The sequence below is a fragment of the Lissotriton vulgaris genome, unplaced genomic scaffold, assembly GCF_964263255.1.
Source record: "Lissotriton vulgaris unplaced genomic scaffold, aLisVul1.2 SCAFFOLD_2543, whole genome shotgun sequence".
Lineage (NCBI taxonomy): Eukaryota > Metazoa > Chordata > Amphibia > Caudata > Salamandridae > Lissotriton > Lissotriton vulgaris.
Window position 1 is genome coordinate 1,441 of NW_028245800.1, and position 27,398 is coordinate 28,838.

General features: G+C 41.9%; 1 protein-coding gene across 1 annotated transcript in view; it reads right to left on the minus strand.

The window, feature by feature from the left end:
• Positions 1 to 3,943: 3,943 nt before the first annotated feature.
• Positions 3,944 to 27,398, minus strand: part of LOC147666290 (contactin-associated protein-like 5) — a gene marked incomplete at its 3' end in the record, with an annotated part of 279,156 nt that continues 255,701 nt past the window's right edge. Inside the window, exons 4-5 of the mRNA XM_086949155.1 lie at positions 16,841 to 16,988; positions 3,944 to 4,025 (exon numbers count right to left, since the gene is read on the minus strand). Of these exons, the coding sequence (XP_086805281.1) occupies positions 3,944 to 4,025; positions 16,841 to 16,988 (230 nt within the window). The remainder of the gene's footprint in view (positions 4,026 to 16,840; positions 16,989 to 27,398) is intronic.

Here is a 27,398-nt window from a genome sequence, read left to right on the forward strand (position 1 = left end):
CCCAGCGCAGTTGAATCCAGCTGTGTGCCTGGGAAAGAGGGTGTCCCATAAGCAGTTCCTACTTGTTTTTCACTATGCACTCAGGGGCTGATTTACAAGCCCTGTGCGCCCCTTTTACGCCGCCGTTGCGACGCAGCGGCGGCGCAAAAGAAGCACCATGGTGCGGGGTACTTACAACGTGACGCATCTGGGAGATGGGTCACGTTGTAAAGCCCAGCGCCAGAAGGAGGCGTTCCTGCGCAGGGGTGGGGGGGTGTTCCAGCGCAGGAACGCCTCATAAAAGTGGCTGAGTGAAATCTACAAGATTTCACTCAGTCACTTTGGGGCCCATGCTGCGTCAACACCCTGCGCCTGCCTGAGGATTGACGTAGCATTAACAAGATAGGCCCCCCCCCAGAGCCTTGCTGGAGCTGCGTCGTGCTTGCAACGCAACTCCAGCTGCTTTTACGGCACAGATGCATGACGCATCTGTGCCGTTTTTGCCCATTGGTGCACCGCATTCTAAAGGTGGCGCATCAATGGTGGCCGAAGCATGGCGCACAGTAAGTAGCGCATCCCTGCTGATATGCAGGGATGCATCTCTTATTGTAAATCTGCCCCTCAGTCTCGGCATGCAGATTGCAAACAATGAAAAGTCCCAGGTACAGTTTGTACAGTGATGCATCAGACAGGCAGATGCCCCTCTGTAGGCTCAAAATGTGCAAACGTTTTTTTTTTGTCTGTGGTGCTGAAGAATGTAGGCTTTGTGGCAGGGCTAGCGGGTAGGATTCAGGCACACCCGCAGTGGATGCCAGTCGCTCCTGGCACCGTCCTTGTGCGCAAAGAGCACCGCATGCATGCTGGATCAGGCTCTGCCACCAGGGCTGCAGTGCATTAGTTTGGCAGCGATATGCAGCCCATGCAGAGCAGATTAGGCCGTGGCTGTCTCTGAAAGGGTGCACGCACTACAACGTAGGGGGCACAGCCCGCATATGACTGGGGTCATCTGGGAAGGAACTGCAGGCAAGTGTCACATCAAGGGAATGCTATGAGGCGATGATGCAGCCTTGGTTCAGATGTTGCAAGGGCTGTTAGCAGAGCATGATACTAGGTGTGGGTCCGCTGCTGCATCCCTCGCTCAGATTGGAGGATGGGACTATGAGGAAATCTCAGGCACAGGCAGGGTATGTAGGGCCAGATCAACCCTCATTGCCAGTATAGAGACCGGGCTAGGCCGTGCTTGGAGGCAGGCCTACATGCAGCATGGAGCAGTAAAGAGAAGACATGCACTTAGTGATATTGTTATACTTGTCCCTGCTGCCCAGCATAGAATGTGTGATGCAAGATTTGTGAAGATGTTAAAATTGCTAATCTTATCTGTTTTTACATTTATGTTGAAATTGCGTGATGTGTCTTGTTATCTCACGATGTGACTTGTTATCTTACTTACTCTCTGCAATTTCTTTTCATATCTCTCGTTCGTCAAATTAAAGAAGGGAGATGTGTTATACTTGTCCCTGCTGCCCAGCATAGAATGTGTGATGCAATAGCTAGTTGGAATGTTCTGTGTGGATGTCTGGCAGTTGAATGTGGGCTGAGTGGCAGAAGGCCACTCCTGGTGGGGTTTCCCCTTTATATAACTAACTTACCATCTTACCTGAATAAAGGAGCATCAAGAAAGTATATGGACTACCTGGCTTTATTTACAACAGATATACTGTCGGTGAAGGCCTCACACCCCTTTATTTATCTCCTCGAACCCGGCCCAGGGAGTAAAGGGGTGGGTGTGATGTGTGGTAGAAACCAAGTGGCTTTCTATAGGTATCACGCTGGCACGACACCTCAGTTGGTTAATGCGTTCGCCACATAAATCTGTGTATAATAGGTGGTCATATGTTCAATAAATAGCTTTGGGATTCAACTCTATACATAGATATGGGATTTGATGTGTCTATTACAGAGAATTATTTGCAAGTCACTGTTTTCTATATTTACATTTATTACTTAAAGCATAGCACCGATCATGGACAAAGGGAACTATGGATCGTCCACAAAGTTACGGCCCTTGCAGGCTGCAGATTTATACAGGGAAGGCAACTGCAAGTAAGTGAATCCCGCCGGAATGTGTCTTGTTGTCAGCGCACTGCATTGGGACATTTTCACTAATATTCAGTTAAACCTGCCAAGTTCCTCGTCCCTGCTCAGCAAGAGCTTCCGGTACCAGAATCCAGCTAGTTCCCATTGTGATCCAACAGTAGTCAGCACAAATTAATTATTGCAGAGATCGGCTGAGTAAAATGTAAATGATGTACAATATATCGGATGAAAAAGAGCGAATGTTGGAGCAAAATTACTCAGTCCTGGCTGACGTGTGTCATCATGCCTGGGCCGCTTTGTTGTGGTGTGTAATAACTGTAAGTCTCAGCTTAGGATACTGTTGAGACATTGTTCACTTGACTCGGAAAATGCATTCGTTTTCTAATTTGAATGGATGTAATTTCCTTGCACATACTGGCATTATGGGAACACGTGAGCCTCTCTGGCACTTGCCACAAAGTGTTCTTTAAACTATGTTATGCACAGAGAGGACAAAGACTGAATATTCATGCAGACAAAATTGTCACTCTGTGTCGAAGCTAATGTAGTACACATTCATCAGAAGCGTGGGGAATCAAGACACCCAAAGGCTTAATTTAATTGTTCAAACATTACCTTTACAGAAACACTCATGTCACTGGGTACACAGTATGGGTTTAAAAAGTGCATTCTGCCATTCAGTTCACACCTGTTAAGAAAGCATTCAAAGGCTTTCGCCAAAATGTTGGACACCGGAAGTAGCAGCCTCCTCAATTCTTTGAACACTAAGCACTTTTTCCAAGAATTAAAGTTGATTCGGGTCAGTTAGAAGGGTGATCTGGTAGATGTGGCAGCCTTTGAATGTGAGGAGATCTTTTGAATGTGCATTAGCATCAAAGATGTTCCTCCATCAGACAATGGTTTCTTTAATTTCTGCATCTGCTTCATAATAAAAACGAATTATTGCACCATTTGTTCTCTTCACTCACTCTACTATTTACTGAAGAATCAGTCAGAAGCACACGGTAATGGTAGGGAGCAATAAAAAAAGCCCTTTAGTCAGCTTTCCAGTCTTCCATGCAGCGGTCACAGTGCATTAAAAAAATATGGGAACTGAGATGTTGCATGCAGCATGGGCAGGGTGTGTGAGCGTCGGGCGGGGTTGAAGGTTCTACCAAAACAACAAAATATTCTGTAACTTTTTTCGGTCTTTCACCTTCAGGTATCTACATATAAACTAATGCACAGCTTAAGTGAAAAATAAATTCAAGTTAAGTCAATCAGTGGGAAATACCCTAACATACATTATGAACCCTCTATTAGTTAATGGACGGCAGAGGTCTCTGTAATCAGAGAGCCACAGAATTGAATCTTGATTGGTGCAGTGGAGAATAGTGACTTGTGTATGTTAAGTGCTACGAGTTCTGTGACAGAAAGCACTGTGAGTCATTATTGTAAATGAGCATGACACACAGTATATGATTGGCTGCTACAAAATGGTCAAAAGGTTTAAGGTAAAAAATAGATTATAGAAATACCCAGTCTTGATCAAAACTAAACTTACAACTGTATAAAAATAGTCTCTCTCCTGCAAGTATTTTAAAAAACGAGTTGTGGAGCCTGTATGCTTCCTGTAGTGAGGCAAAAGCTAGAAACCCCTGTAAGTCATACAGATGCCAAAGTTACACACTCTCAGATGTCCCTACGCTTTCACACCATTATCCTGTAATACATCCGGGAGCGTTGGATTGCCCCATAGCAGAGTATAACTTTAAAGTACAGGTATATAATATTTAGTACAAATTCTCTGCCAAATCTGTGCTACGTCTCTATCTTGAATCTGACCCTCTTAAAATAATTAGGATCTGTCAATTTATATAATGTTTACCTGGTGTCAAAGCCAAGTGTGAGTTGATATCCAAGTGTAGACAATCCAGGTTCATACCCGGTCAGTAAGCTCATAATATGACCTACAAACAATTAGCAAAAGTATACATGAAATCTGGGAGCTTAAATTCTCCTTGTATGCATGTAAGTAGCCAATAGGTCTCGCCTTTGGGACCTTATAAGTGTTTTGCCAGAGCTATTGGCTTTGGTAATGTGTTTAAGCGATGTTGCAGAGCACTTGTGACTGCCTGTTCAGTAGTAAAATATTGCAATAAAATCAAAAGGGTTTGCTGACACCAAACTTAAGTCAATGGGTAAATAGATAGTCTTGGAATTTGAAACTTGGTATAGCCCAATACAAGAGCCATCGTTCTGTGCCAGTCTACAAATTATTTGTGGAGTCTCAGCTGCACAGTGCAAACTGCTCCATACTCTGAACTGTTGAAAAAACGTCCAACGCCAGCTAAAGTACTTCATAACATGTTTTTCCTCACTTGCTTTGTTTTTTAGAGTTCGTAGTGGCGCACTCTTATCGAGGACAGTGTATTGAGATTGATCACACCGTTTAACTGACAGCAGAAGAGGACTCACCTCATTATGAGATTTTAGCGCTGCAATTTAGCATCTGCCAGACTGCTGCCACTTTCGGTCACAAGGTCAACTAAGAAGACACAATCATCCCCTACTTCAGCTTTTCTCATTGAAGCAAGTCCCGGGGATAAGGGATCAAAAGTTGTGACATTTATTTTCGCATCTGTCACAAGGTTTCTAGCTCTGCTGTTAGGTCAGCCTTTACTGAGCGTGTTCTCTTTGCTCCTGGTTGTCCGGGAAGAGTTGACAATTTAGGATACTTTGAAAAACACGCTGTTTACACAGAATAACCCAATAAAAAGGTATTACCATATTTACTGTGTAGGACAATAGAATAGTGATTTTTTTCTGCAGTGATCTGCAGTTTGCGAGTTCAATGGAATCCCAACTCATCCCCTTTAGGTTGGTAAGAGCAGTAAAAGGACAGTGATTTGAGTGTGCTCGCAAATCCTGTTTTTGACCATAAAAACACCTATTAGCTACAGCGCTTCCAAATGTCACAAATGAAAAACGAAGCTCTACGAACAACGTTTTTATTATTATTGTTTTTAAAACAGTTATTAAGTGCTGACTGTATACATGGCACACCTTTGGCAAGACACTTGCCACCAGTGTTACCCTGTAAAACACCGGGAGCCAGTATTATGTTCCTGTTAGGTGTTTATAGAAGGGGTGAAATGTCAGGAGACATGCGACATGGGTTTTCTCATAGGTACAACCCTTGCTGCAATACCTGTGAATGTACAAAGCTTTGGAAGATCTTGTAAACCTGTCACTTCTAGTGATATCTCATTCTCGAAAATGAAAGCGAGAGAAAGGGAAATAAGTAAAATTAGATTCACGGAGAGGTGATAAAGAAAGAGAGAATGGCAGCGAGAAGAGATTAAGGGACAAAAAAAAATAAAAGAAGCGGGACGGTTATATCTGTGCCATCATAGGACTCTACCGTTATCAATCTATCTAAATATATGACCAGCTTCAATACGGTTACTGATTTAAATGACAATACCTCTCCAACTTCAACATTAGGTGGTGCTGTTTATCAGCATTTGGAGACGGTAGTTGGCTAAATAGGTCGGAGACCCAAGCATCAACCCTAGTGTTGTCTATTTTCTTTGACCAAATATACTAAAAATACATTTTCCCAAAGTCCTTTCTAGACCTACTTGTTATTAATGAGTTTCAGTAGATGCAGATCGTGATCCAAAGCTCTCCAACTCAATGTGCAGGTTTGTCTGATAAAGAAAAAAAGAACCATCTATGGTTCTGAAAACCTCCATTGCATGTCAGAAATGCCCACAGTTCGGTAGTAGAACTATTGTGCACTTCTACATAATTTATACTTGCATAGTGAGGCTCCAGAGGCAAGTGCGTACAGAATACGAGCGAACTTGATTTTTCGTTTTTTGATGAAGGGAAAACTGTGAGGTTTTTGCAAGTATAGCGCTACCGCAAAAAAAAACCGCGAGTGGTACGGACACGCGTCACCGCAAGTGCTACCTAGCCGGCCACCAGCTTGCTATTACGCGCATGAGAGCGCGCGCTTGTGCGCGTTCTAGCAAGCTGGTCCCCGGGAAAGTAGCACTTTTAAAAGCAGCTACTAATTGTCTCGGCCAGACCAGCGCATGCGCTGGATCAGGCTGAGACCTAAAACGCAGATAGGCTGCCTACCACTGCTATAGCCCCATATAAAACTACTAATCACACCCTCTAGGTATATACAAAAGAATCTGGACACAGAGTGGCATAGATTGGAACAAATAGAGGAATTTCTGCAGGATATTAATTTTGATAATGTTACATATCCCCATAATTCTAAGTGTAAGCCAAAGCCATTGCCTTAGTGTAGCAGTTACTGTCTTCAGAATGGGCTCATACTTAAGCAAACTAATATCCTTCACACAACTGCTCAGCCTTATTCCTAAATACATAGCTGTGTCGGTAACTTCTTTTTTCAGAGAGTGTGGCTGAAAATTAAGAGTTATCTGCATTTTGGATAAGTTTACCTCATACCCGGAGAAAGCACCAGATTTATCCGAAATGAAACTTCTTAAATCCTCTCAAGTTCATATCAGATCTCGTGGGAAACAATCTCAATAAGTATATTTTATCAGAAGTTTATTTCACACATCAAGAATGATAGTATGCAAATAGCTTCAAGATGGAGCAGGCTTAACTAATCTGAAGTTACAGCCACAGAAATACAGGAGGCTCTCGCAGTACTAGATCAGTCACTTATGTCTGTTAGCCTCAAGCTACAGCATTTTTAGAACAATTTGGATGCTCTAATATACACCAGACCACATCGCAAAATGGGCATCGTCCCCAAACGCTGAGAAGTCATACTGCCAGATGTGCCCCTGCTTTGCAGATATGTTTGTGGAATGTCCAGTGCTCAGAGATTTTTGGGGCAGTTTATTTCAATTGACATCCGCATATTTGGGGTCCGAATTTCAACTGACTAATAGGGAAATTCGGTTGGGTCACAAGCCGGGCGTGGATTCTAGCATAGGTTCATTGGTCTCCTTTATCACTGTTAGTGCTCGTTTATGTATTGCCAGGGTCTGGATTAACCATTTACCACCAAAAGTGACTGAATGGTGGGCGATGTTGTGTCAAATCTATCAGTGTGAACTTGAAGTTGCTTAGGCTGAGGGTCCTCAATCTATTAAAAAGGTGGAAAAAATTTGGTACAACTTCCATTGGGTATGGTTTCTTAATCTTTATAGATATAATTGGATTCAGTATAGCGCAATCTTCCCATCTCTATTTCTATTATCGTTTTTTCTCTCTCTCTCTTTCGTGTTTTTTCTTTTTTTTGCTTTTGTAACTGCATGGTGATATTTTTTAAATGTTTATCTACATCATTGATCTATTGCTTTAAATATTTCTGTCACGAGTGGGAAACAAAATAAAAATAATTGTTAAGAAAAAGTAATACCCAGTCTGAGGCATTGCAATGCTTTTTTAGAACTGCCCTTTAAAAGCACAGACTTCAAAGCTCAGCTGGTAACTACTTTGCACTATGATTCAAAAATAATAAATCTGACTCATCGATCTGACTCATCTGGAAACTTCCAGTGATTGCATCAATTAAAGCCAATACTGGTTTAAAAGCACTCTTTACATTTGCAGATTAACAAAATGCGTGCATTTACATTTCTTTCAGGCAAGCACACATACACCCTGAAAAGAAGGCATGTTTAGCTTTCTGCCCATCCCCAGGTTTCACAGCACAGGAGACTCCCTGCCTTACACTTCTACTGAAGCATTTCAACTCTTGGAATTGACCGTTCCAGGACGGTTGTCTTTCCACAAAAAGTAGGGGGAGCTGGTTTTCTTAAATTAAAAAAATATGAACACTGTGCTTCTCAGCTCCCACCTACTTTGCTCAAAGATGCTTAATTTCAGGGGGGGGGGTCAGGTACCCACTCCCTTTATAGGATGTGGTCACGCTACCATGGGGGAGAGAGGATCGACTTAGGGGCTCAGTTCTAAGTAGTCCCGACCATAACAGTTCCCCCTTCTCTCTGGGGAACTCAGCTTCTCCAACACCACCCTCAGTCAGGCCTTCCCCGATACCTTTGCGCCCGTACGGCGCTTCTGATAATCTTCTCAGGGCGAGTCTGAAGGGCCAATGTTCCCCTGTCCTCCCGCTTAGGCCTTACAGCACTTCGCCTGGGGCGGGGGTAGGGGCCTGCAGAGAAGCTGTGACGCCGCTGTCAATGGAGGTCTCACCGCCTGTGGGCCTCCTCTCGCTCTTTTTCCTGCCCTCCGGAACCCTCGGAGGGCAGTTGGACCGACCTCCTGAAGGGCCGCAGTGGTTTCCCCTCTCCTGAGGAAGCTCTGACTCGGAGACAGGGAGGTAACGCGCTAGGCGGGATTTAGGTTGCTAGGCGACCCCATCCAGCGTCTCCCTCAGACTTCGCTGCCTTCCTCTCCCGCACGGCTCGGCCTCATACAGCACTCTGGCCAGCAGCGGTGATGTAATTGATAGACTCGGCACTTCAGCGCTCAGGAGGGGGGGTGGGCTGATCGGAGCAGCGCTGGCAATAAGGTGCGCTGACAGGACATCAGGCTGGCGGCAGTAACTCAGGGCAATAACAGCGCACTTACGCCAAGTGGCAGACAGGCGGCAAGGGCAAAGGTTGGGTCCCAGCCTCACTTCAGTGGTCCCAGAAAGGGACCCCTGCACAACATTCACCCTCCCCCTTCTGGACAGGCCAATGCCCCCTCAGCACACAGCGCCAACACCCTAGGTTCCCGGGCCGGTTCACGGTCTCTCTCACCAGCTGACTAAAAGGAGCAGTCCGCTGTATACGTGGACACACTGGGGCGTTGTTCTTTCTGTTCTTCTCTAAGACAGGGCCAGATGACCAAGTAGGAGGGCAGCACCCTCAGACCAACCCACAGCCCCTGGGAGCAGTCAGTTTAGCCTGTGACACAATCCCCCTGACGCTGTAGTCCGCACTCCAGGCAATCCAGCATTGTGACAAAATGGCCGCCCTGTAACCTCCCTTATATAGCCTGGGCCCAGGTCACTAGAGTGGTCCGGAAGGTTCTGGAACCCCCTAATGCTATCCTATGGGCTAGAGCTCAGAGGTAATTTCTGACAGGCAACCATTTTATGAAGCTCACCCATTCCACCATTTTAGAAAGGCGCACCTGCGCCTCAGGACTGATTGACAGTGGCGAGGCGCCCGGAGACCTAAGGCCACACAAAAAAAAATTGGTGGGAAATATGTGAGGCAGAAAGAGAGAAAAAATAGGGAGAGACCACCCAAAAGCTGACAGGTCTAACAACCACTAGCGTGTGCGAATAGCATATTTTAGTGTGATTCCCATTTACAGCTGCACACTACCATGTGCAATTTGCACACAGTGTACATTGATATATGTGAACATTGCCAGAAATGGCTTTTAAAATGAAAGAAAAAAGGCGCAAATTGCACATGAGAACTTTTGAGTAAAATCTTTTCTATGCAAATTAAACAGAGGTTCTTATAAAATAATATAAGAGAGACAGATGGCAAAGGCCGATACCATTAATTTCGACTATACGATTTATGGATACATATTTATACCAGTTCTGGGTTTCAGATGGTTTAAATTAGTTATATTTGTGTTATTGTTGGGACACGCCACCAAAGCAATCTAATAAATACACAAAACAGTGATGGATGGAATACTTGAATTAATGTCAGCCATTGGTAGTTACCCTGGACTGCAAACCAATCCATCATTATTTTGCACACCATGTCTTAGGTAGAAATGGGATTCCTGGTTGGCTGAGGCATGCACCTAGGCCAGACAGGAAACACCACTCTAGTCAGGGTAAGCTACATACACACTAAAAGATAACCCGTGCTCACCTTCTGATAGCTTGGTACAGCGCAATCAAGCTTATCTAAGGAGGCAATGTGTAAAGCATTTATGTAACACAAACACACACACACACACACACAGTAACACAATGAATACACAACTAAAAGGCTCCACACAGGTTTCGAAAAATTAAAAACATTTATCTTAGCAAACTAAAACCAAAGTGACAAAAATACAATCAGTAAAGGCGAGGTGAAGTTTTGAAGATTAAATGCAAAAACGATGCTTAGAAGTCACTAGCGGTCAAATGGTCACTTGAGGTCACGAGGGGCCAGTGAAAATCTAAAGTTCAGGCCGACCACTATGAAGGGCAGGCCAGCTACAGGACCCATGCAAGACTTACTGAGAAAGTACATTGGATGGAGCAAAGCGTTGATGCTGGTGGCACAATACTTCCATTTATTCCATTCAGTCGGTTCGCTGCATTGTTGTCGAGCTTGGCTGAGGAGGAGGCAATGGGTCGTTGAGCTACGCAAAGCATTATCATTGGGCCATGCAGGCTATAGAACCACTGTTGTTGAACAGCCTCTGCCTTGATGTCAAAGGGTGATGCATTGGTTATGATCGGCGCAGTGGTGAAAATACGTCAGTTTTGAAGAAAGCAGATACAGAACCCACTTCTGAAGTACAGAACTTGGAGGGAACACCTTAGGCAAGGGCAAGTCTCACAGAGAGCAGAGTCAACACCAGCAAAACTGCAGGAAGTGTTTTGTGTCCCTGAGACTTCAGAAAGCAGTATTCAAGCCAGCAATCCCTTGGAGATCACTTGGAAGGAAGGCAGAGCTCAGCTCTCCTTCCAGTAGAGTTAGGGAGCAGCAAGCAACAGGGCAACAAGCAGAAAAGTAGGTTTTCCGGTAAAGCAGTCCAGTCCTTTAAGCAGCACAGCAGTCCTTCTGACAGAGGTTCAGTTTAAGATCCAAAGTAACTGATTTTAGGGTGTGTCTCTGATGTTGAGGGTAACGTCAAAGGAGCTCTCTGAGGTGCACAATGATCCCTTTCAACCCAGTCCTTTCTGCCAGGCTAACCTTGGGGAGTAAATCAGTTGTGTGTAGACAGGACACTACTTACTGCCCAGAAAGACCCATCAGAACGCAGATGAATGCAGATGAATGCTTAAAATGTAGATGAGCCCCACCTTTCTGTGTTCGTGGCCGTCTAGAGAGAATGCACCATGTGTAGCTGTCACCCAACCCAGACGTGTATTGGAGAAAGGCTGTCAGGCACAGAGAGCAGTAAGTACAGAGAAATTGCCTCTTTATAAAAGTGGCAGTTCTAAAACAGTAATGTTAAGTCCAACTTCACCAGTAAGAATGATTTATCATTACCATTCCAAACATATGAAACATGCAAAAGGTACCCCTTTCTGATCAGGAACTACAGCTTAAATGTGTATTAAGTTACTCCCAATGCTAGCCCAAGAAAGGTACAGGCCTCACAATAGTGAAAAACAAAATAGGCTGTTTGTCACTACCATGCAAAGAATAAAAGTACATGCTCTACATTTTACCTACATAGCACCCAGCCCTTAGGGTTACATTGGGCCCAACTTAGCGGTGACGTATATGTAATAAAAGGGGAGTTTAAGGCTTGCAAGTAATTTGAAATGCCAAGTCGAAGTGATAGTAAACTGCACAAACAGGCACTGCAGTAGCAGGCCTGAGACAGGTTTGAAAGGCTTCATGTGTGGGTGGCACATTGAGTGCTGCAGACCCACTAATAGCATTTGAAGTAGAATCCCCTGGTATATGGTATACCACTTTACAAGGGACATAGCAGTACAAAAAATATGGCAATTAGGTATACACCAATGCTCTCGTGTTTAGGGGAGAAGCAAATACAATTTAGTACTGGTCAGCAGTGGTAAAGTAATCATAGTCCTAAGACCAACAAAAAGAATCAGCACAAATGGGAGGCAAAAGGCAAAACATTTGGAGAAAGACCACCCTAAGGATTACAGATCTATCACCATGCCACCTCAGTTTGGACCCAGCTATACGCAAATCAATCTTGACCCTGCTCCAGTAGGAACAGTCCAGTCCAAACTGCCAATCCACATCCTCCCTGAACCGGAACACAAGCAACCCTGGACTGGTTTTGCCCTAGTATGGGTTCATCAATCAGGTACAGCTTGGTTCCAGTGACATAGGGTACACAACCCACATCTGGGCATACCTGACCCACATAGGGTGACATAATACCAGTGATGGATGGAATGCCTGAATTAATCTCAGCCAATGGAAATTACTCAGGCTGAATTCCAATTTATCATTATTTTGCACACCATGCCAGCTATATGCAAATCAGTCTTGACTATGTTCCAACCGGCAGCAGTCATGCCTGAACTGCTAGGCCAGGTCCTCTCTGGACTGAAACAGAAACAACTCAAGACCAGAGTTACCCTAGGTATGGGCTCATCAACTGCATACAGTTTGGCTCTAATTTCACAGTATGTACTGGACCCACATCTGGGCATATTCATCCCACTTAGGGTGACACAATGAATAGGCCACGTTATAATGCATGCGTTTAGAACGCATGCCATTCCAACGTGGTCATTACAATTACTCAATCAATCAATCAATCAATCATTTAAATTTGTAAAGCGCGCTACATACCCGTGATTGTCTCAAGGCGCTGAGGGGTGTGGGGTGCCGCTACTGTTCGAAGAGCCAGGTCTTGAGGAGTCTTCAGAAGGTCAGAAGGTCTTGGGTCTGCCGTAGGTGGGTGGGGAGGGTGTTCCATGTCTTAGCGGCGAGGTGGGAGAGTGATCTGCTGCTGGTGGTCACTCTTCGGATGCGGGGGACAGTGGCGACAATATGAGTTGGTAAAGTAATGCAATGATCAATGAGTGCCTAACTGGTGCAGTAGGACAGATCTGCTACTTTCAAGTGTGACTTAAAATACTTCTTGTTTAAGCAGTGGAATGGTCTCTAAATTGCCGCTTTCTTTCCTTTTATTTGGAAACAACCGAAAACGTTTGACTTAGAACGCCAACACTGAGTCACTGGAAGTAGTACTAAAGTGGTGCTGTAGAGAAGTCATGGTGACAGTTCTAGAATTAAATTGTAAAAGCCTTTCCGTATAAAGGTCATGTCAATTACTTTGTTGTCACATCGCATAGCATTACAATTCAAGTCAACAACTTGCTGTAAAGGGGTGCTGGATGTTGGAATAATATAATTTAATATTCCTACTCCAGTTTGTGCAACAGAAGGAAAGGTGTTGGATTTAAAATTCAACACCTTCTGCCCCCTACAGCAAGTCGATGTAACGGTTTGCATTGTAATGGCATGCGATGTAACAACGTAGTTGATGTAATGACCACATTGTAATGGCATGCGTTGTTTCGATGCAGGGTAAATGATATTTCCCAACACAATAACTGTACAAAATAGTGATGAATGGAATGCTTGAAATAATCCCAGTCACTGGTAATTACTTGGGACCACATCCCAATCCATCATTATTTTGCACGCCATGAGACCTCAGTTTGGACCCAGCTAAATGCAAATCAGTCTTGACCCTGCTCCAGTAGGGACAGTCTGACCCAAACTTCCAAGCCAGGTCCTTCTTGGACCGGAACACAAGCAACTCAGTACTGGTTTCACCCTAGTTATGGGCTCATCAGCCAGGTATAGCTGGTTCCAGTGGCACAGTGTGCACATAATACACGTCTAAGCATAACCGTCCACATAGGGCGACACAATAAGTATACATAACAGTGATGGATGGAATGCTTGAATTAAGCTTAGCCACAGGAAATTACTCACACCACATTCCAATCCATTGTTATTTTGCACACCTGACGGGGTCCAAGCTGAGGAGACATGGTGGGCAAAAAATAATGGATTGGGTTGAGGCCTGAGCGATTACAACTGGCTGAGATTAATTCAAGAATTCCATCCGTCAACTTGTTGTTGCACCAAAGTGATCTCAGCATGATAGAACACAAAGAACAAAGTCAGTAGTAATTTGAAATGTAATCCATTACGTTACGAAGAGTCACATAATTATGCTCTTATGTACTGACTTGTTGCATTGTATCCACAAATGTTTGCACCCTACATAATTTGAACGATAACATTTGGAGATTCACTCATGCCTAAGCCAATTTCAATTATTATTATTTTACTTAACCAGCAGCATAACGTGTTATATTTTAGAAATCCATAGTTTAGAAAATACATGAAATAAAATACCCCCTTCTGTATATTATAAGGATAATATACGTCATTGAGGAGTTTCATGACCGTATATAGGTACCAAGCAAAAGGCTGGGTGCTTTTCATCGTCACGGAACTCCAACATGGCTTGCAGTATGCTTCAGAATAAAGAGGAATGGGGTACTGTATCCCATATAATATGTGAACCTCTTGCCCTGTCCTTCGCAAAACTCCTTCCATACGTGGCCAGTGGATCTGTTTTAAGTGTAACATCTTCTGCTGTTTCTGCTTTTTTAGCCAGCAGAATTTCGATTATTGGGGTTCAAATGTTGACTCACGAATACATGTTAAAGAATGAGAAAAATTCAATATGAGTTGATAAAGTAATGCAATGATCAATGAGTGCCTAACTGTTGCAGTAGGACAGATCTGCTATTTTTAAATCTGACTTAAAATACTTCCTGTTTAAGCAGTGTAATGGTCTCTAAATTGCAGTTTTCTTTACTTTTATTTGGAAACAACTGAAAACGTTTGACTTAGAACGCCAACATTGAGTCACAGGAAGGATTGCTGTCTTGTAGAGAAGTCATGGTCACAGTCCTAGAATTAAATTGTAAAAGCCTTTCCAGATGAAGGCCATGTCAATTAGTACTGCCTCAATGCAGATAAAGCACTGCGGGTTATATTCACAAGCCCCTATCGCCGTAGTGGCGATAGTGGCCTCGCCTTATTCCCAAGGCAGAGTTAAGCCATTTAACGTGGCTTAATGCTGCCTTGTGAATAGGCCCCCTTTCGCTCTGTGTTTAGCGTGAAAGGGGCGTGCAGTTGGTGTTGTGATGGGCGTTCCACCGAAACACCCATTGATATTTACGTTTGCCCCTATTCACAAGGGCAGCGTAAATAGGAGCTAACGCCAAATTTAAGACCAGGAAAACTCTGGTCTTAAGTTGCGATACGAGGAGAAATGCTTTATTTCTCCTTGTTTTTGCATTTTCCATGTGTGCTGCCTTGTGCAGCACTCATGGAAAATGCAAAATGCCATGGTTTGTTTATGTACAGGAAGGTGTCCCTTCCTGTGCATAAACATACCTTTTTTTAATGCAGTTTTGTAACTTACATGTGTGCTGTTTGAAGCAGCACACATGTAAGTTACACACTGGCATTTTAGGTTTGTTTATGTGCAGGAAGGGACACCTTCCTGTACCTAAACAAACCTCCTTGCTTGCAGACACCCTTGCACTCTGGTGCAAGGGTGCCTGCGTTGGCGCTAAATTGTGAAACTTAGCGCCATCGCAGGGGGAAACGCAATGCTGCTCAATATCCTTGTGAATATGGTGCAGCCTTGCTTTTACGACGTGGCAGAGAGAGTCGTTAAGCCAAGAAGGCTAACTCCTCTCTCTGACACTTCCTTGTGAATATCCCGATGGGTATTCGAAACAGTGGCATCAATTAATTAAAATTGCATCTTATTCTTCTCTTCTACACTTTGGAAAGATACAGAAATCGATCTGGAGCAGGAAGGTCTGACACACGGACACATGGGGAGGCACTCGGTAGGAGGCCACAAAGGTTGTAGCTTCCATTTCAAAATTACATTTTAAGGGTTGGTTTAGCCCCAGGGGAGATTAGCCGGATCAAATACAGTTTAAATGAAGAACTAGATTTTCACAGAGTTAAAAAGAAACATTCTCCTACATTATTATTAAATGGGTTTTATTAAGCGCAGACAACCCGGAGGCCTCGTAGCGCTGAATGTGACTGGGGGACAGGTGAAGGCAGTGTAATTTATTTGAAAAGGAGGGTTTTTAATTCCTTCCGGAATTTTAGGAGATTAGGTTCCCCACGTAGGGAGACTGGCAGAGAATTCCATGCCTTAGCCGCATTCCAAGAGAAGGAGCGGCCTCCCCATCTGGCACGTTTGACTTGGTTCTCGGTGGCCAGAAAGGCTGTGCTGGAACGCAGCGACCTGCGGGGGAGATATGGAGTGGCCAGCGAGCAGATCATTGCTGGCGCTTCCTTCCACATAGCCCTATGCATAAAGCACATTGATTTAAACAGTGTTCTAGCCTTGATGGGTAGCCAGTGAAGTCTTTTTAGGGCAGCAGTCCCTGAGTCCCGCCTGTTGAGGCCCAGCAGGAGACGGGCTGCTGCATTTTGCGTGACCTGGAGCTTCTTTGTTGTAGTGGCTGGGGCCCCTAGGTACAGCGCGTTCCCGTAATCTAAACGGGACAGAATAATAGCTTGCACCATGATCCTGCGGGCTTGTGGGGGGAGAAGTGGTAGTACTTTCCTGAGCATACGCATCAAGCCAAAACAGGTGGCAGATACGATCGTTGCTTGGTAGTTGAAATTCAGATTGGCATCAAGCCAGATGCCCAGGCTCTTTATTTGGGGTTTGGACATTCCAAGCTTAATTCCTTTGCTTGCATTTAATTTGTTCTTGAAAATACACATGGCATCTACTTTGGCTGGATGAAGTGATTGCAACACCACTAAATTATCCTTAGGTACTTTTCGACCATATACCTGGCCCTTAATAGTAGATTACAGTGGAAAGCAATCTTTGCAGTCTTTTTCTCATATTCTTTTTAGACACGTAACTAGGCAAATTAAATGTGCTTTTACATACCAGAACTGGGTGGAACCGGTTAATGAAATGCTGTCTTGGAACTATAAACTGATAAGGTTAGTGCAGTTGCAAAAATGGTCCATGCAGATGTGACTCAGATAGAAACTACACATATTTTGTGAGTACTTACTATATGTGCATCCATAAACTTCTATCCGCATTCCTATCTTGCCTTTAGTATTCCACCTCAGGGGTACAAAGCGGAGGAACTTTGCCTTAATCGGGTGCTGAAATTTATGCTGTACAACACTGTCTGCATTGATATTTCCCGTGAATGCCTGCAGAGAGAGAATGAATGGGTTTACTTTAGTAGGTAAATATCTAAGACATTTAGATAAACAACCTAAAATATGATGATCCAGTAAGACAATAAATTATCATCTGCTTCGGGAAAAATATGATATGTCTGTATTTAAAAAAAAATCAAAATGAGGAAGTCGAAACAATGTTTAATAAAATTACGTCTACAAGAAAAGGTGTACAATTAAATCCATGGTAAAAAAAAGTATGGCCATTTCCAATCAGATGGAGAATTTGCGTAATCTTCGTAGGAGAAATCAGTATGCAGCATTTCGTTCATTGATGAAGGCCATGAAGGTATTCAAATAAAATCGCCATGCAAATGATAAAATATGTGAGTAAAAGGGAATTTTGTTAGTAAGTCAAACAATAGAATTATCTGCTATTGAGGGCACCTTCTCGCTCAATTTTATTGAATAACCCCCTGACGATATTAATCAAGATTTCTACCAATTTCACAGATTTTTAGATACAAGTAAAAATTATCTCTTGCTAACCATTTTTGAAAAGTTCCAAATGTTTGGGATAATGCAAAGAGTTCTTAGAAATGAAAATTAGGCCAACAAACTTTGTGGCTCAGTCCATTTATGAACTAGTGAAGGAAATGTTGCAATTCTGTGCCCTGGTGGCTAATTCCAAACTCATAAAAAAGTGAGAGGGTTACAGATTTATTTACCTCACATGAATAAAGGAGTAAAATTATTAAATGAATGTGATCAAAGTAAATTACTTGGTCTTTATGTCGCACTTCAGATCATTATTGAAGGAAGGGGCATTCAACGTATGACTAGGTCTGACAGAACCATATTTTAATGGTGTAATGAAAGATATAATACCCAGTCGCGGCCCGTGCAGGTAAGGGCAGTGGGGCAGGGTTGGGGTGGATTTGACAGAAGACCACGAGGGAAAATTAAATAAATAATGAATTTTCCCCTATAGTCATCTGTCTAAATCCCCCCTACCCGGCCGTACCGCCCCACCGCCCTTACTTGCACGGGGTTGCGGCTGACAATTCCCCAATTATATGTGCAAATAAATAACATCTAATAGTTACTCAAAATATATCACAAATAACATTAGCACAACAAACCTTCATCATTAATCACATTGAGATTATTAATTCTAAAAAAAAATGAAACTGCACCAAAAAAGACTACCCTAAGAACAAAATATACCAGAATATATAAAAACAGATTAATGATAATCTAAATTTTATTTGTGAACCCTTTGACTCAAACAGTTGTTATAAGGCACTCATTCACTAACCTACATAATTCATACTATTCTGGCAGGTAAGAAGTCTTTAATCTGATCACTCAACCTGTGGGTTCACATGTGATGAAAATAAACAACTGGAGTGAAGTTTATATTTTTGAGAATTATTTATCCTAAACTGAATAATAATTAATATTTGTGATACAACTCCGCAAAAGATACAATTCCATACACTGCATCTAAAGGGAAATTATTTACACAGGCAGGGGTTATTCTAAAGTGTGACTTGTATGAAGAGAGACATTACAGTAATATGACGCATGCCTCAGGGATAGACACTTTCTAATACATACATTTTGCAGTTTATTTTTTATTTTTTATTCCAAGGCTGCACAGTGTTTCTTCATCAACATGGAACCTGACGTACAGCCTTACATGCAACGTTTTTGACTAAAAAATATTTTAATGTACATGGGCACAATCAAAACAAGTGTACAGTTTCATTTTTGTCATTTTCTATGTGAAACCTTTCCGAATCCTGCACCAAAATCTTTCTGTTGAAATAAATTATTATATCATACATTTTTATAGCAGCATGAAACTTTAAGTTATTTCTTACACAAATTGCAAAAAAAATTCAAAGTAAAAACAATTTTGTTCCCTCCCTTGCTAATCATAGCTTGGTACGCAATGCATCCTAATGTTAAACTTGGTACAGGGGAATTAACTTTTTTGGTCCTGCTGGTATACTCCTTTAGCCAATCTATAAAGTTCTGCTTATACATGAAACAGAATACTGACTCTATGTCCAGCTAGTCTCACTAAAGCACAATACCATTCGGTACTCAGGTGTCACCAGTGAAAAGAACACCGATAGACCTGTATCCTGATTGATCAGCAAAGTTGCATTGCTTTGATTTTTAAATTCCAGGCAAATTATTGACCACTAAATTGTTCAGCAGCAGTCGTGACTAATTAAATGTACCCTCACCATGCCAACGCTGGGCTATCTTTCTTCTACTGTTCCAGTATGTGTTAAACACAATCTGCGAATGAGTTCCATCACATCCATAAACATGAAATAAATCCTAATGTTTCATGCACCCACAGCTCTAAGGAGCATAATAATTAATAAATAGAAACAATACAACAGAAAAATCCTGCACTCTCAAACCTCCAATGAGCACTATTTGAAAAAATGAAGAATCCCCAAAACTTTGATTATGCTAAACAATTTGCTATTATTCAGTGCTCCCTACAGTGCCCTGAAAGGGCTCCTAACATATATGTTTTGCAGAAGCATCACCAAACATTTTTCTTATTGATTTGAGTGGCTGCAGGGAGCGCAACAGCCCCACAGTAGCATTAAAAAACAGTTAGTCTCCTGTGTCATTAAAGCCATGACCTCAGGAGAGCTTATCATATTTGTAAGTACTCCTAGCTGGAGCTCTATGCTCTTCAGCTAGAGTGCAGATTAGGTTCTCTAGCTGAAGTCTCTAGCAGATTAGGTTGAATCTATTCAACAAGATTCCGAGCCTATAGAGGGTGCTAATGTGAATGCACAGTCTCCATTGCCTAATAACTCGCACAGGTTAAGTAGTTTTGTTACCTCCCAGCCTAACCCTAACTCTGGCTCAGCTTGTGCTCAAGATGTAAGTACAGTTTCTGCTGCTGCTGCTGCAATAGCAGTCACTAACTTGAATGACGGAGCGGATGGTCAGGTGGTTCAAGACACAAGTTTTGGGATACAAGTCGGGAAGGAACAAGCGGGTATGACGAGCCCCATCCTGTCTTTGAATACCGAGACTAACCAGACAACAGGTTTAAAAACAATGCAATTGTCAGTCAAGGACATGCTAAACTTAATTTTGGATGAGATTCGTGAAGTGAAGCAGTCTCAACAGTCTCAAAAAGCAGAATTTGCCGGGATTCAAAATCGTTTGGAAAAAATTGAGGTTATTGTCACTTCTTTCCCACCTCGTCTTCAGGAGGCTGAAGCCAGAATTTCAAGTTTAGAGGATGAAATCCCCAAACTTCAAAAGGACGTCAAGGACGTTTATAAATCATCGAAGACCGTGGAATCCAAGCTTGATGAGTTGGAGAATTATAATCGTAGATCAAATCTGCGAATAGTAGGGGTTCCAGAGAAGATTGAGGGCTCTGATATGGTTCAATGGGTCACTTCCTTTATATCGCACGAAGTAATTCCGGAATTTAAAGGTGATTTGACAATCACCCGAGCTCATCGTGTGCCCGCTCAGCCATTCCCAAACTCTCCCTTTCCCCGTACTATTTTGGTTAATTTCGCTGACTATCGGGTTAAGGAGACAATTCTGACAAGAGCCATTAAACAGGGTCAGTTCGCAGCAAATGCTACTTCCAAATGCCGGATTTTTACCGATATGTCAGCCGTTGCTGCGAAGCGTAGAAAAGAGTTCGTTAAACTTTTACACCTGTTTAAAGCTAAAGGGGCACAAGCCTCTATAGCACAACAGTCAAAATTGAAGGTGCTGATTAAAGGCAAATTCCATTTGCTCACAGATATTGATGAAGCCAATGTTTTACTTAGCCAAATGTCACCCGGATAGAGGTTGAAGGCGAACTCTATGATTTCTTAGCACACTCTTTTCTTGTATTTTTCTTGTGTTTTTCTCAGGTTTCTTCTTTTGTTAAATGATGTTAAATGATGGCTATACCATGGTTACAGATATGGTGGATCTGGTGGAGGGGTGAGGGAGCGGGAGGGGGAGGGCAGGGAGCGGGGTGTTATTCCAAGACACCTCTATGGTTGGGGGGGTGACCCGGTGGCGAGCGTGGGGGAGAGCAGTAGGAGGAGGGCCATGGGTGAAGGGGGGGAAGGGAAAAAATGGAAAAATTGAGGTTGTTTTCAGTGGATTTGAATGTGGCAAGATCCTGCATTTTTGGTACTCTTGTATGCTTTTTTGCATATATATATGTAATTTAAGTATTTTTGAGTTTAAAACTTTTTGTTTCTCTTTGTGCAATTAATGATGGCCCATGTCGTCTAGGATGGAGTTGAAATTGATATCCTTCAATGTGAATGGTCTGAATAATGCCAGAAAATTGCGTGCAATAGAGTCCTGGATTAGAACTGAAAATCCTACAGTGATTATGTTACAGGAGACTCATATAGCGGTTGCTAAGAAAGAGGATTTTAAGATGTTTAAAACGTGGGCTTCTTTTCGGGGGTTTTCGTGTGCCATGGGTTCACAACGAGGCGTCGCTCTATTCATAAATAAAAATTTTGAGATTGAGATAGTCCAGACGGAAAACGATTCTTCAGGTCGTTGGTGCTGGGTTTCATGTAAAGTCAAAAATTATCACTCCTTGATTACTTTTGTTTGTTTTTATGCACCTATAGAGGATAACCCCCAGATTTATGATGCTCTGTTTCAATCTCTTCTATTGGTTGGTGGAGATATCATTATAGGAGGCGATTTTAATATACTTATGAACCCTAGTTTAGACTCTACATCAACTCTTAAGAGGCAGTCTAAGCCTAGATCTCTTAAGACTATCCTAAATTATATATCTTTATTTGGTTTATGTGACCCATGGCGTGTGAGAAACCCTCTGAAAATGGAGTACACCTGCTGGTCAGGAAGGTTTAAATCCTCATCTCGTATAGATTTTTTTCTAACATCCAGACAGCTTAAATTCAGTTCACAGAGATTTTACCACAATGGCTTTTCAGACCATGCTATGATAGTGATTAATTTCGACTATGTAGAGACTATAAAGGTTTCAAAAAGATGGATGTTTAATAAAATGTATTTACAGAATTTGAATTGGATATCAGCATTAAAGGTGGAGATAGCAGAGTACATTAACCGAAATATAGGCACGGCCCCTCTCCATGTTATCTGGGACTCGTTAAAGGCATTTTTACGGGGGGTTCTTATTAGTAAGGATGCGGCTGAGTGGAGCGCTGTGAAAAGTAAAAGGAACTCCTTGCTTCAAAAAATTCAGGATATAACATTTAGCTATCAATGTCAACCAAATTATGAAGTTGCAATCCAACTGAGGGAAGCTAAACAAGCGCTCAGCGCTTATTATTATGAGCAAAGTGAATTGGTGTTCCAGAAACAATCACAAAAAGTGTACGAAGAGAGTAATTTTTCAGGGAAATTCCTAGCCTGGCAAGTAAGAGAACAAGCGGCTTCAAACTTGATTCATTCCTTAAAAGACCCTCTTACTTATTTCGAAACATCTGATCAGGTTGAAATAAATAATATCATGCTTAAACATTATGAGCGTATTTACTCAGTAAAACATAATTTTAATCATCAAAAACTATCAGAGTTTTTAGACCGATATGAGATTCCGAATCTACCCCTTGAAGATCAGAGGCATATGCAGAGACCTTTTTCTAAAGCAGAATTGGAAGAAGTTGTTAAAAACCTTCCATTAGGCAAGGCTTGTGGTCCTGACGGCTTCCCCTCAGAATTCTTTAAAGTTTTTTTTAGCTCCTTTAGTGATTTATTTCTGCTTCTGTTGAATTCAATGCTGGAAGGAGGACAAGTCCCGGAATCCTTCCATGAAGGTACAGTCATTAGCTTTTTAAAAAAAGGGAAAGAATCTAAAGATCCGAATTCATACAGGCCAATTACTTTATTAAACTCCGATTACAAAATAACTACTAAGATGTTATCATTACGCCTTAATGATCAGGCAGTGGATTTGATCCGCCCAGATCAAAATGGCTTTATAAGAGGCAGACAATTATTTACAAACACACATTTTTTAGTTGAAGCATTAGATTATTTTGAAGCACGTGGGATACAGGCCTTGGTTTTACTTTTAGATGCAGAAAAAGCTTTTGATTTGGTGGTATGGGACACCCTTTTCATTATTTTATCTAAGTTTGCCATTTCTCAACGCATCATCAATTTGATAAAGAATTTGTATGTAGGTGCTAGAGCAAACATAATTGTTAACAAGTCATTAGCAGGCTCAATTTTAGTTCAACGTGGCACTAGGCAAGGCTGCCCTTTATCACCTATTCTTTTTGCCTTTTTTATCGAACCATTAACTATTGCTATCAGGAATTGTTTCCAGATCAAACCTCCAGTTACCTCAATGGCCAAAATTAAACTTTACGCAGATGATATTATGCTACTTATTAAACCTGATCTGGAATCACAGACCTATATTTTTCAAATTTTTGAAGAGTTTGAATCTCTAGGAGGCTATCGGATTAATAAAAAAAAGACAGAAATATTGGTTTGTGGAGGCGGAAACCCAGTTTTACACAAAGATTTACAAGGCTGCATTAATTCAAAACCTAAAAGATATCTAGGAATTTTGTTCTCTTCAAATATTTTGGATTTATATACACTTAATTTTGTTCCATTAATTAAAAAAGTCCAATCAATGTTCACTCGCTGGGATCCTCTGCCTTTAACTATTCTCGGACGCATTAATTTAATTAAAATGTCAATCCTTCCTCTTTTCAATTTTTTGTTTGCATCAATTCCAGTCTATTTGTCGGGTACTTTTTTTTCCAAAATAGAATCTATGTTCTCTAAATTTATTTGGGCAAAAAAAACACCTAGATTAGATATACGGACATTAACTGCAGAAACTAACTATGGCGGTCTTTCTTTACCAAATTTGAAAGATTATTATTTTGCTTACTTTGCACAGTACTTAGAGAGATTTAAGAACAGGAATGCAGTAACTAGTTGTTTTATAAATTTTTTTTTTGATTTGATATGCTCAGAAATACAAATACCATCCCCGTTGTTTGTATTGAAATCCCCCAAATTTGTGCGGTATAAAATCCTAAATTGGTTTTTTAAACGACGTAATGCAATGCTTAAGAGATATTCACTTCCACAATTTCATTTACGAACTCCCTTAATTGGAGTGTTTTCTTTTTTAAAGATTACAATCGATCCCATTGTAATAAAAAATTGGGGTAGGTCTGGTTTTAAAACATTATCTGACTTTTTGGTAAGCGGGACTTGGCTCTCAGTTACTGAGATGTCAGTTCGAATTGGTGGCAATTTTTTGCTAATTGGTTCCTACTCTAATTTAATTTATCCTATGTTGGCGCAATTAGATCCCGGTACCATTGCGAATAATACTTCTACTCTTGTTCTAGATCTTTTTATTAATAATTTGGAGAAGAGACCAGGAGTATGGAAACAGTGTCTGACACAAAGCCGGGAGGTAGAGTTGACCGCTAAAGCTATCCGTAAATGGTACACTCAAGAAAATGTTATATTGTCACCGGAAATTTGGAAAACCATTAATCAATTTAATTTCTGCGTACTGCGTGGTGCCAACTGGCGCCGAATGTTGTATTTTAGCAAGTGGCTATTATATCGTACACCAGTAATAATTGCTAAAATGTATAATAATGCGTCTGCTTTTTGTTTCAGACATTGCAATTGTGAACAAGCCAATTGGTCTCACATTATTATGTCTTGTCCTAAAATTAAGCATTTCTGGGAAGAAATTATTGGTTTTTTAAAGACTTATTGTTTGTTATCTGTCCCATGCAATGCAACAATGTTATTATTTGGATATGACCCTGATTGTATATTTTCCAGTCACCTGGCAAAATTGATTTATATTATAATGGCTGTGGCTAGATCTTTAATTCTGCAGAATTGGCTTTCAACCTATATCCCGACGCTGCAGGAATGGTTGGAAAAAATGAAAAGGGTCAGGAAAAGCGAACTTTTATATGCTCAAAGAGTTGGGGGTATTAGAAAATTCAATCAAATTTGGAGATGTTATTTTGAGTAAATTGGTTTAACATTACGTTAAGTTGAAACTAAAAGTAATTGTTATTTTTCTGTGTTTAATTTCTTTTTTTTTTTTATGTATGCCGTATATAATCTGAATACAACTTCAATAAAAAAAGATTAAAAAAAAAAAAAAAAAAAAATAGAGTGCAGATTAGGTTGGTTCTTTGACTGTATTTTGTAGCTTGAAAACTGTTAGAAAAAGACTCAAAGATTCATAAAAAATCAATGATTTCACGTTTTAAATGACAATCCCTTTTATTACACGTTGCTCTGTGTGAGTTGATGCAATTTACATTTGGTTATGATTATTGTTGATTTTTGACAAAGACAATGATGTGCTTTATATATGTTTATATGCTGACCCCTTCATAAAACCAATATTCCTAGTTTTTATATTTTGCTATTCTGACCTTTTGACAAAGTCAGCAGGTCTGCCTTACTTAAAATTACACCCTTTACGTTCGAACATCACATACATAATCAACCGTGTACAACCATGAGGTTTGGGAGTTAGGCCATGTGCCCAATTCACCATCAGTGGGGGATTGGGTGCAGGGCTGCACCCAACCCCCTCCGTGTGCCTACCCCCCACTGCGCATAACATGTGATCAGCTGGAGTGTTGGGCACCAGCTTGTTATTGGGCGTGGTTGGCTGCCTAGAGTAGCTAAAAACAGGGCCTGGCCAGCCCCACTTGGAGTACAACTGAAGGCAGTAAATGGTGTCGGGTTGGGGTTCCATATGGTGATAAAATATTATTTTATGTTAAAAAAACTGGAAATTCACTGAAAAAAACCAAAAGGTTTAAGTGATGTTACAGTTAGGTATGGTAATAATATCTTAATTTGCAATATTATGGCTGAGCAGAGTGTGGGATTGATGTTACATATTTTCAAAATTACGGTAGGGCCGCAGGCAGGGGCAATGGGGGGAGTAGCGCAGGGAGAATAAAAAATAAAAAAATAAAAATGTACCTGCAGCACCTCTTCAGCTCCGATGCTCACACAGGCACCCAGACTTCCCTCCACCAATCCAGATGCTACTCTCATGCTGATATTACCCAGCATGAGAGAATCAAGAGGGTTAGATGGAGCGGGCTGGTTCCATGCTCTAGCAAGGACTAGGAGCCTGTGCCCCTGAGCCTGCCGATATCACCAAGCAATAGCCTGGACATATCCAAGTGTGCATGTCAGTTTAGCCAGCCGTGGGCAGCCGGCCAAACTGACATGTGCACTGGCAGCGCTCTGAGCCCACCACTCCTTCTGCTCCTAATGACTCCACCCTCAAGACTCAGTTGCGGGAGTAAAATCAAATGATAATAAAGTAGTTTTGTAACTAAAGGAGGAGCCGCCCCAGTGAAATTAGGTTGTTTATTGACTGGGGAGTGAGCCTTGGTCAAGCAGCAACAACAATTCTTGTCAGGCTGAGGCACAAATGAACCCAAATTGAACCTTTACCTCAACCTCTGGTAGCTTGGCACAGATCAGTCAGGTTTAAGTAGGTAAGAAGTAAACTATTTGTGCAACACTTCAAACAGTAATAAAGAGAAAAGCTTATTCTAAATGGATCCCACACCAACTTAGAAATATAGAGGTAATTTTAAAAAATATAACAAGACAAAAACAACAAAAATGATATCAGTAGATCTGGAGATACACAATTTTAAAGTTTTTTGTGAACACAGCATCAAAAAGCACAAAGCGCAAACTGTGGACATCTGGCCAAATGGACCGAGACAAGATTACAAGTTCAGGCTGACCAAAATAAAGCTCTGGCCTACCACTTACAGGGTCACAATTAGCCCAGCTGAACAAGCTTCCATTGCAAGAATCCACATCTAAGAGAAGTCATAAAGCTGAGGCGATGCACCTATTCTGAGGTGCGGTAAAGCAGTGAGGGAAGACCATGCTAGGCATCAAGGAACCCATCGATTAGAGCTTGCGATGCAAATTCTGGGTTTGAGGATGTGATGTGCAGTTGAGGTGCTGGATTGGTTCCGAAGAGCTGCTAGGTCTGCAAGACGGAGTCCAGCACCTTCAATGTGGCTGCCTATAGGAAAAGAATGTGAGGGCAGCACAAAAAATGCATTTTGCAGTGGTGCCTCTGAAGATAATGCGGAGGTGTTGCTGGTCTTTGCAGCGATTCAGATCCATGAAGCAGCAAAAATGCTTTGGTTCTGCTCAGGGTTGCACCGCACATAGGAGGAGAAGCGTGGCTCAGTGGTTAGAGGCGGCAGACCCGGAAGCTGAGATCGGCCGTGGACCAGGGTTCGATTCCCCGCCTCGGCGGGTCTCGGGCTCAAAATTCCACGGAGTCGACAATTCTCGCTCCAGTGCCTACTCAACTCACAGGGTCACACTCTGCGACTCTGGGCAATAGCTTGCTTAATCTCCACT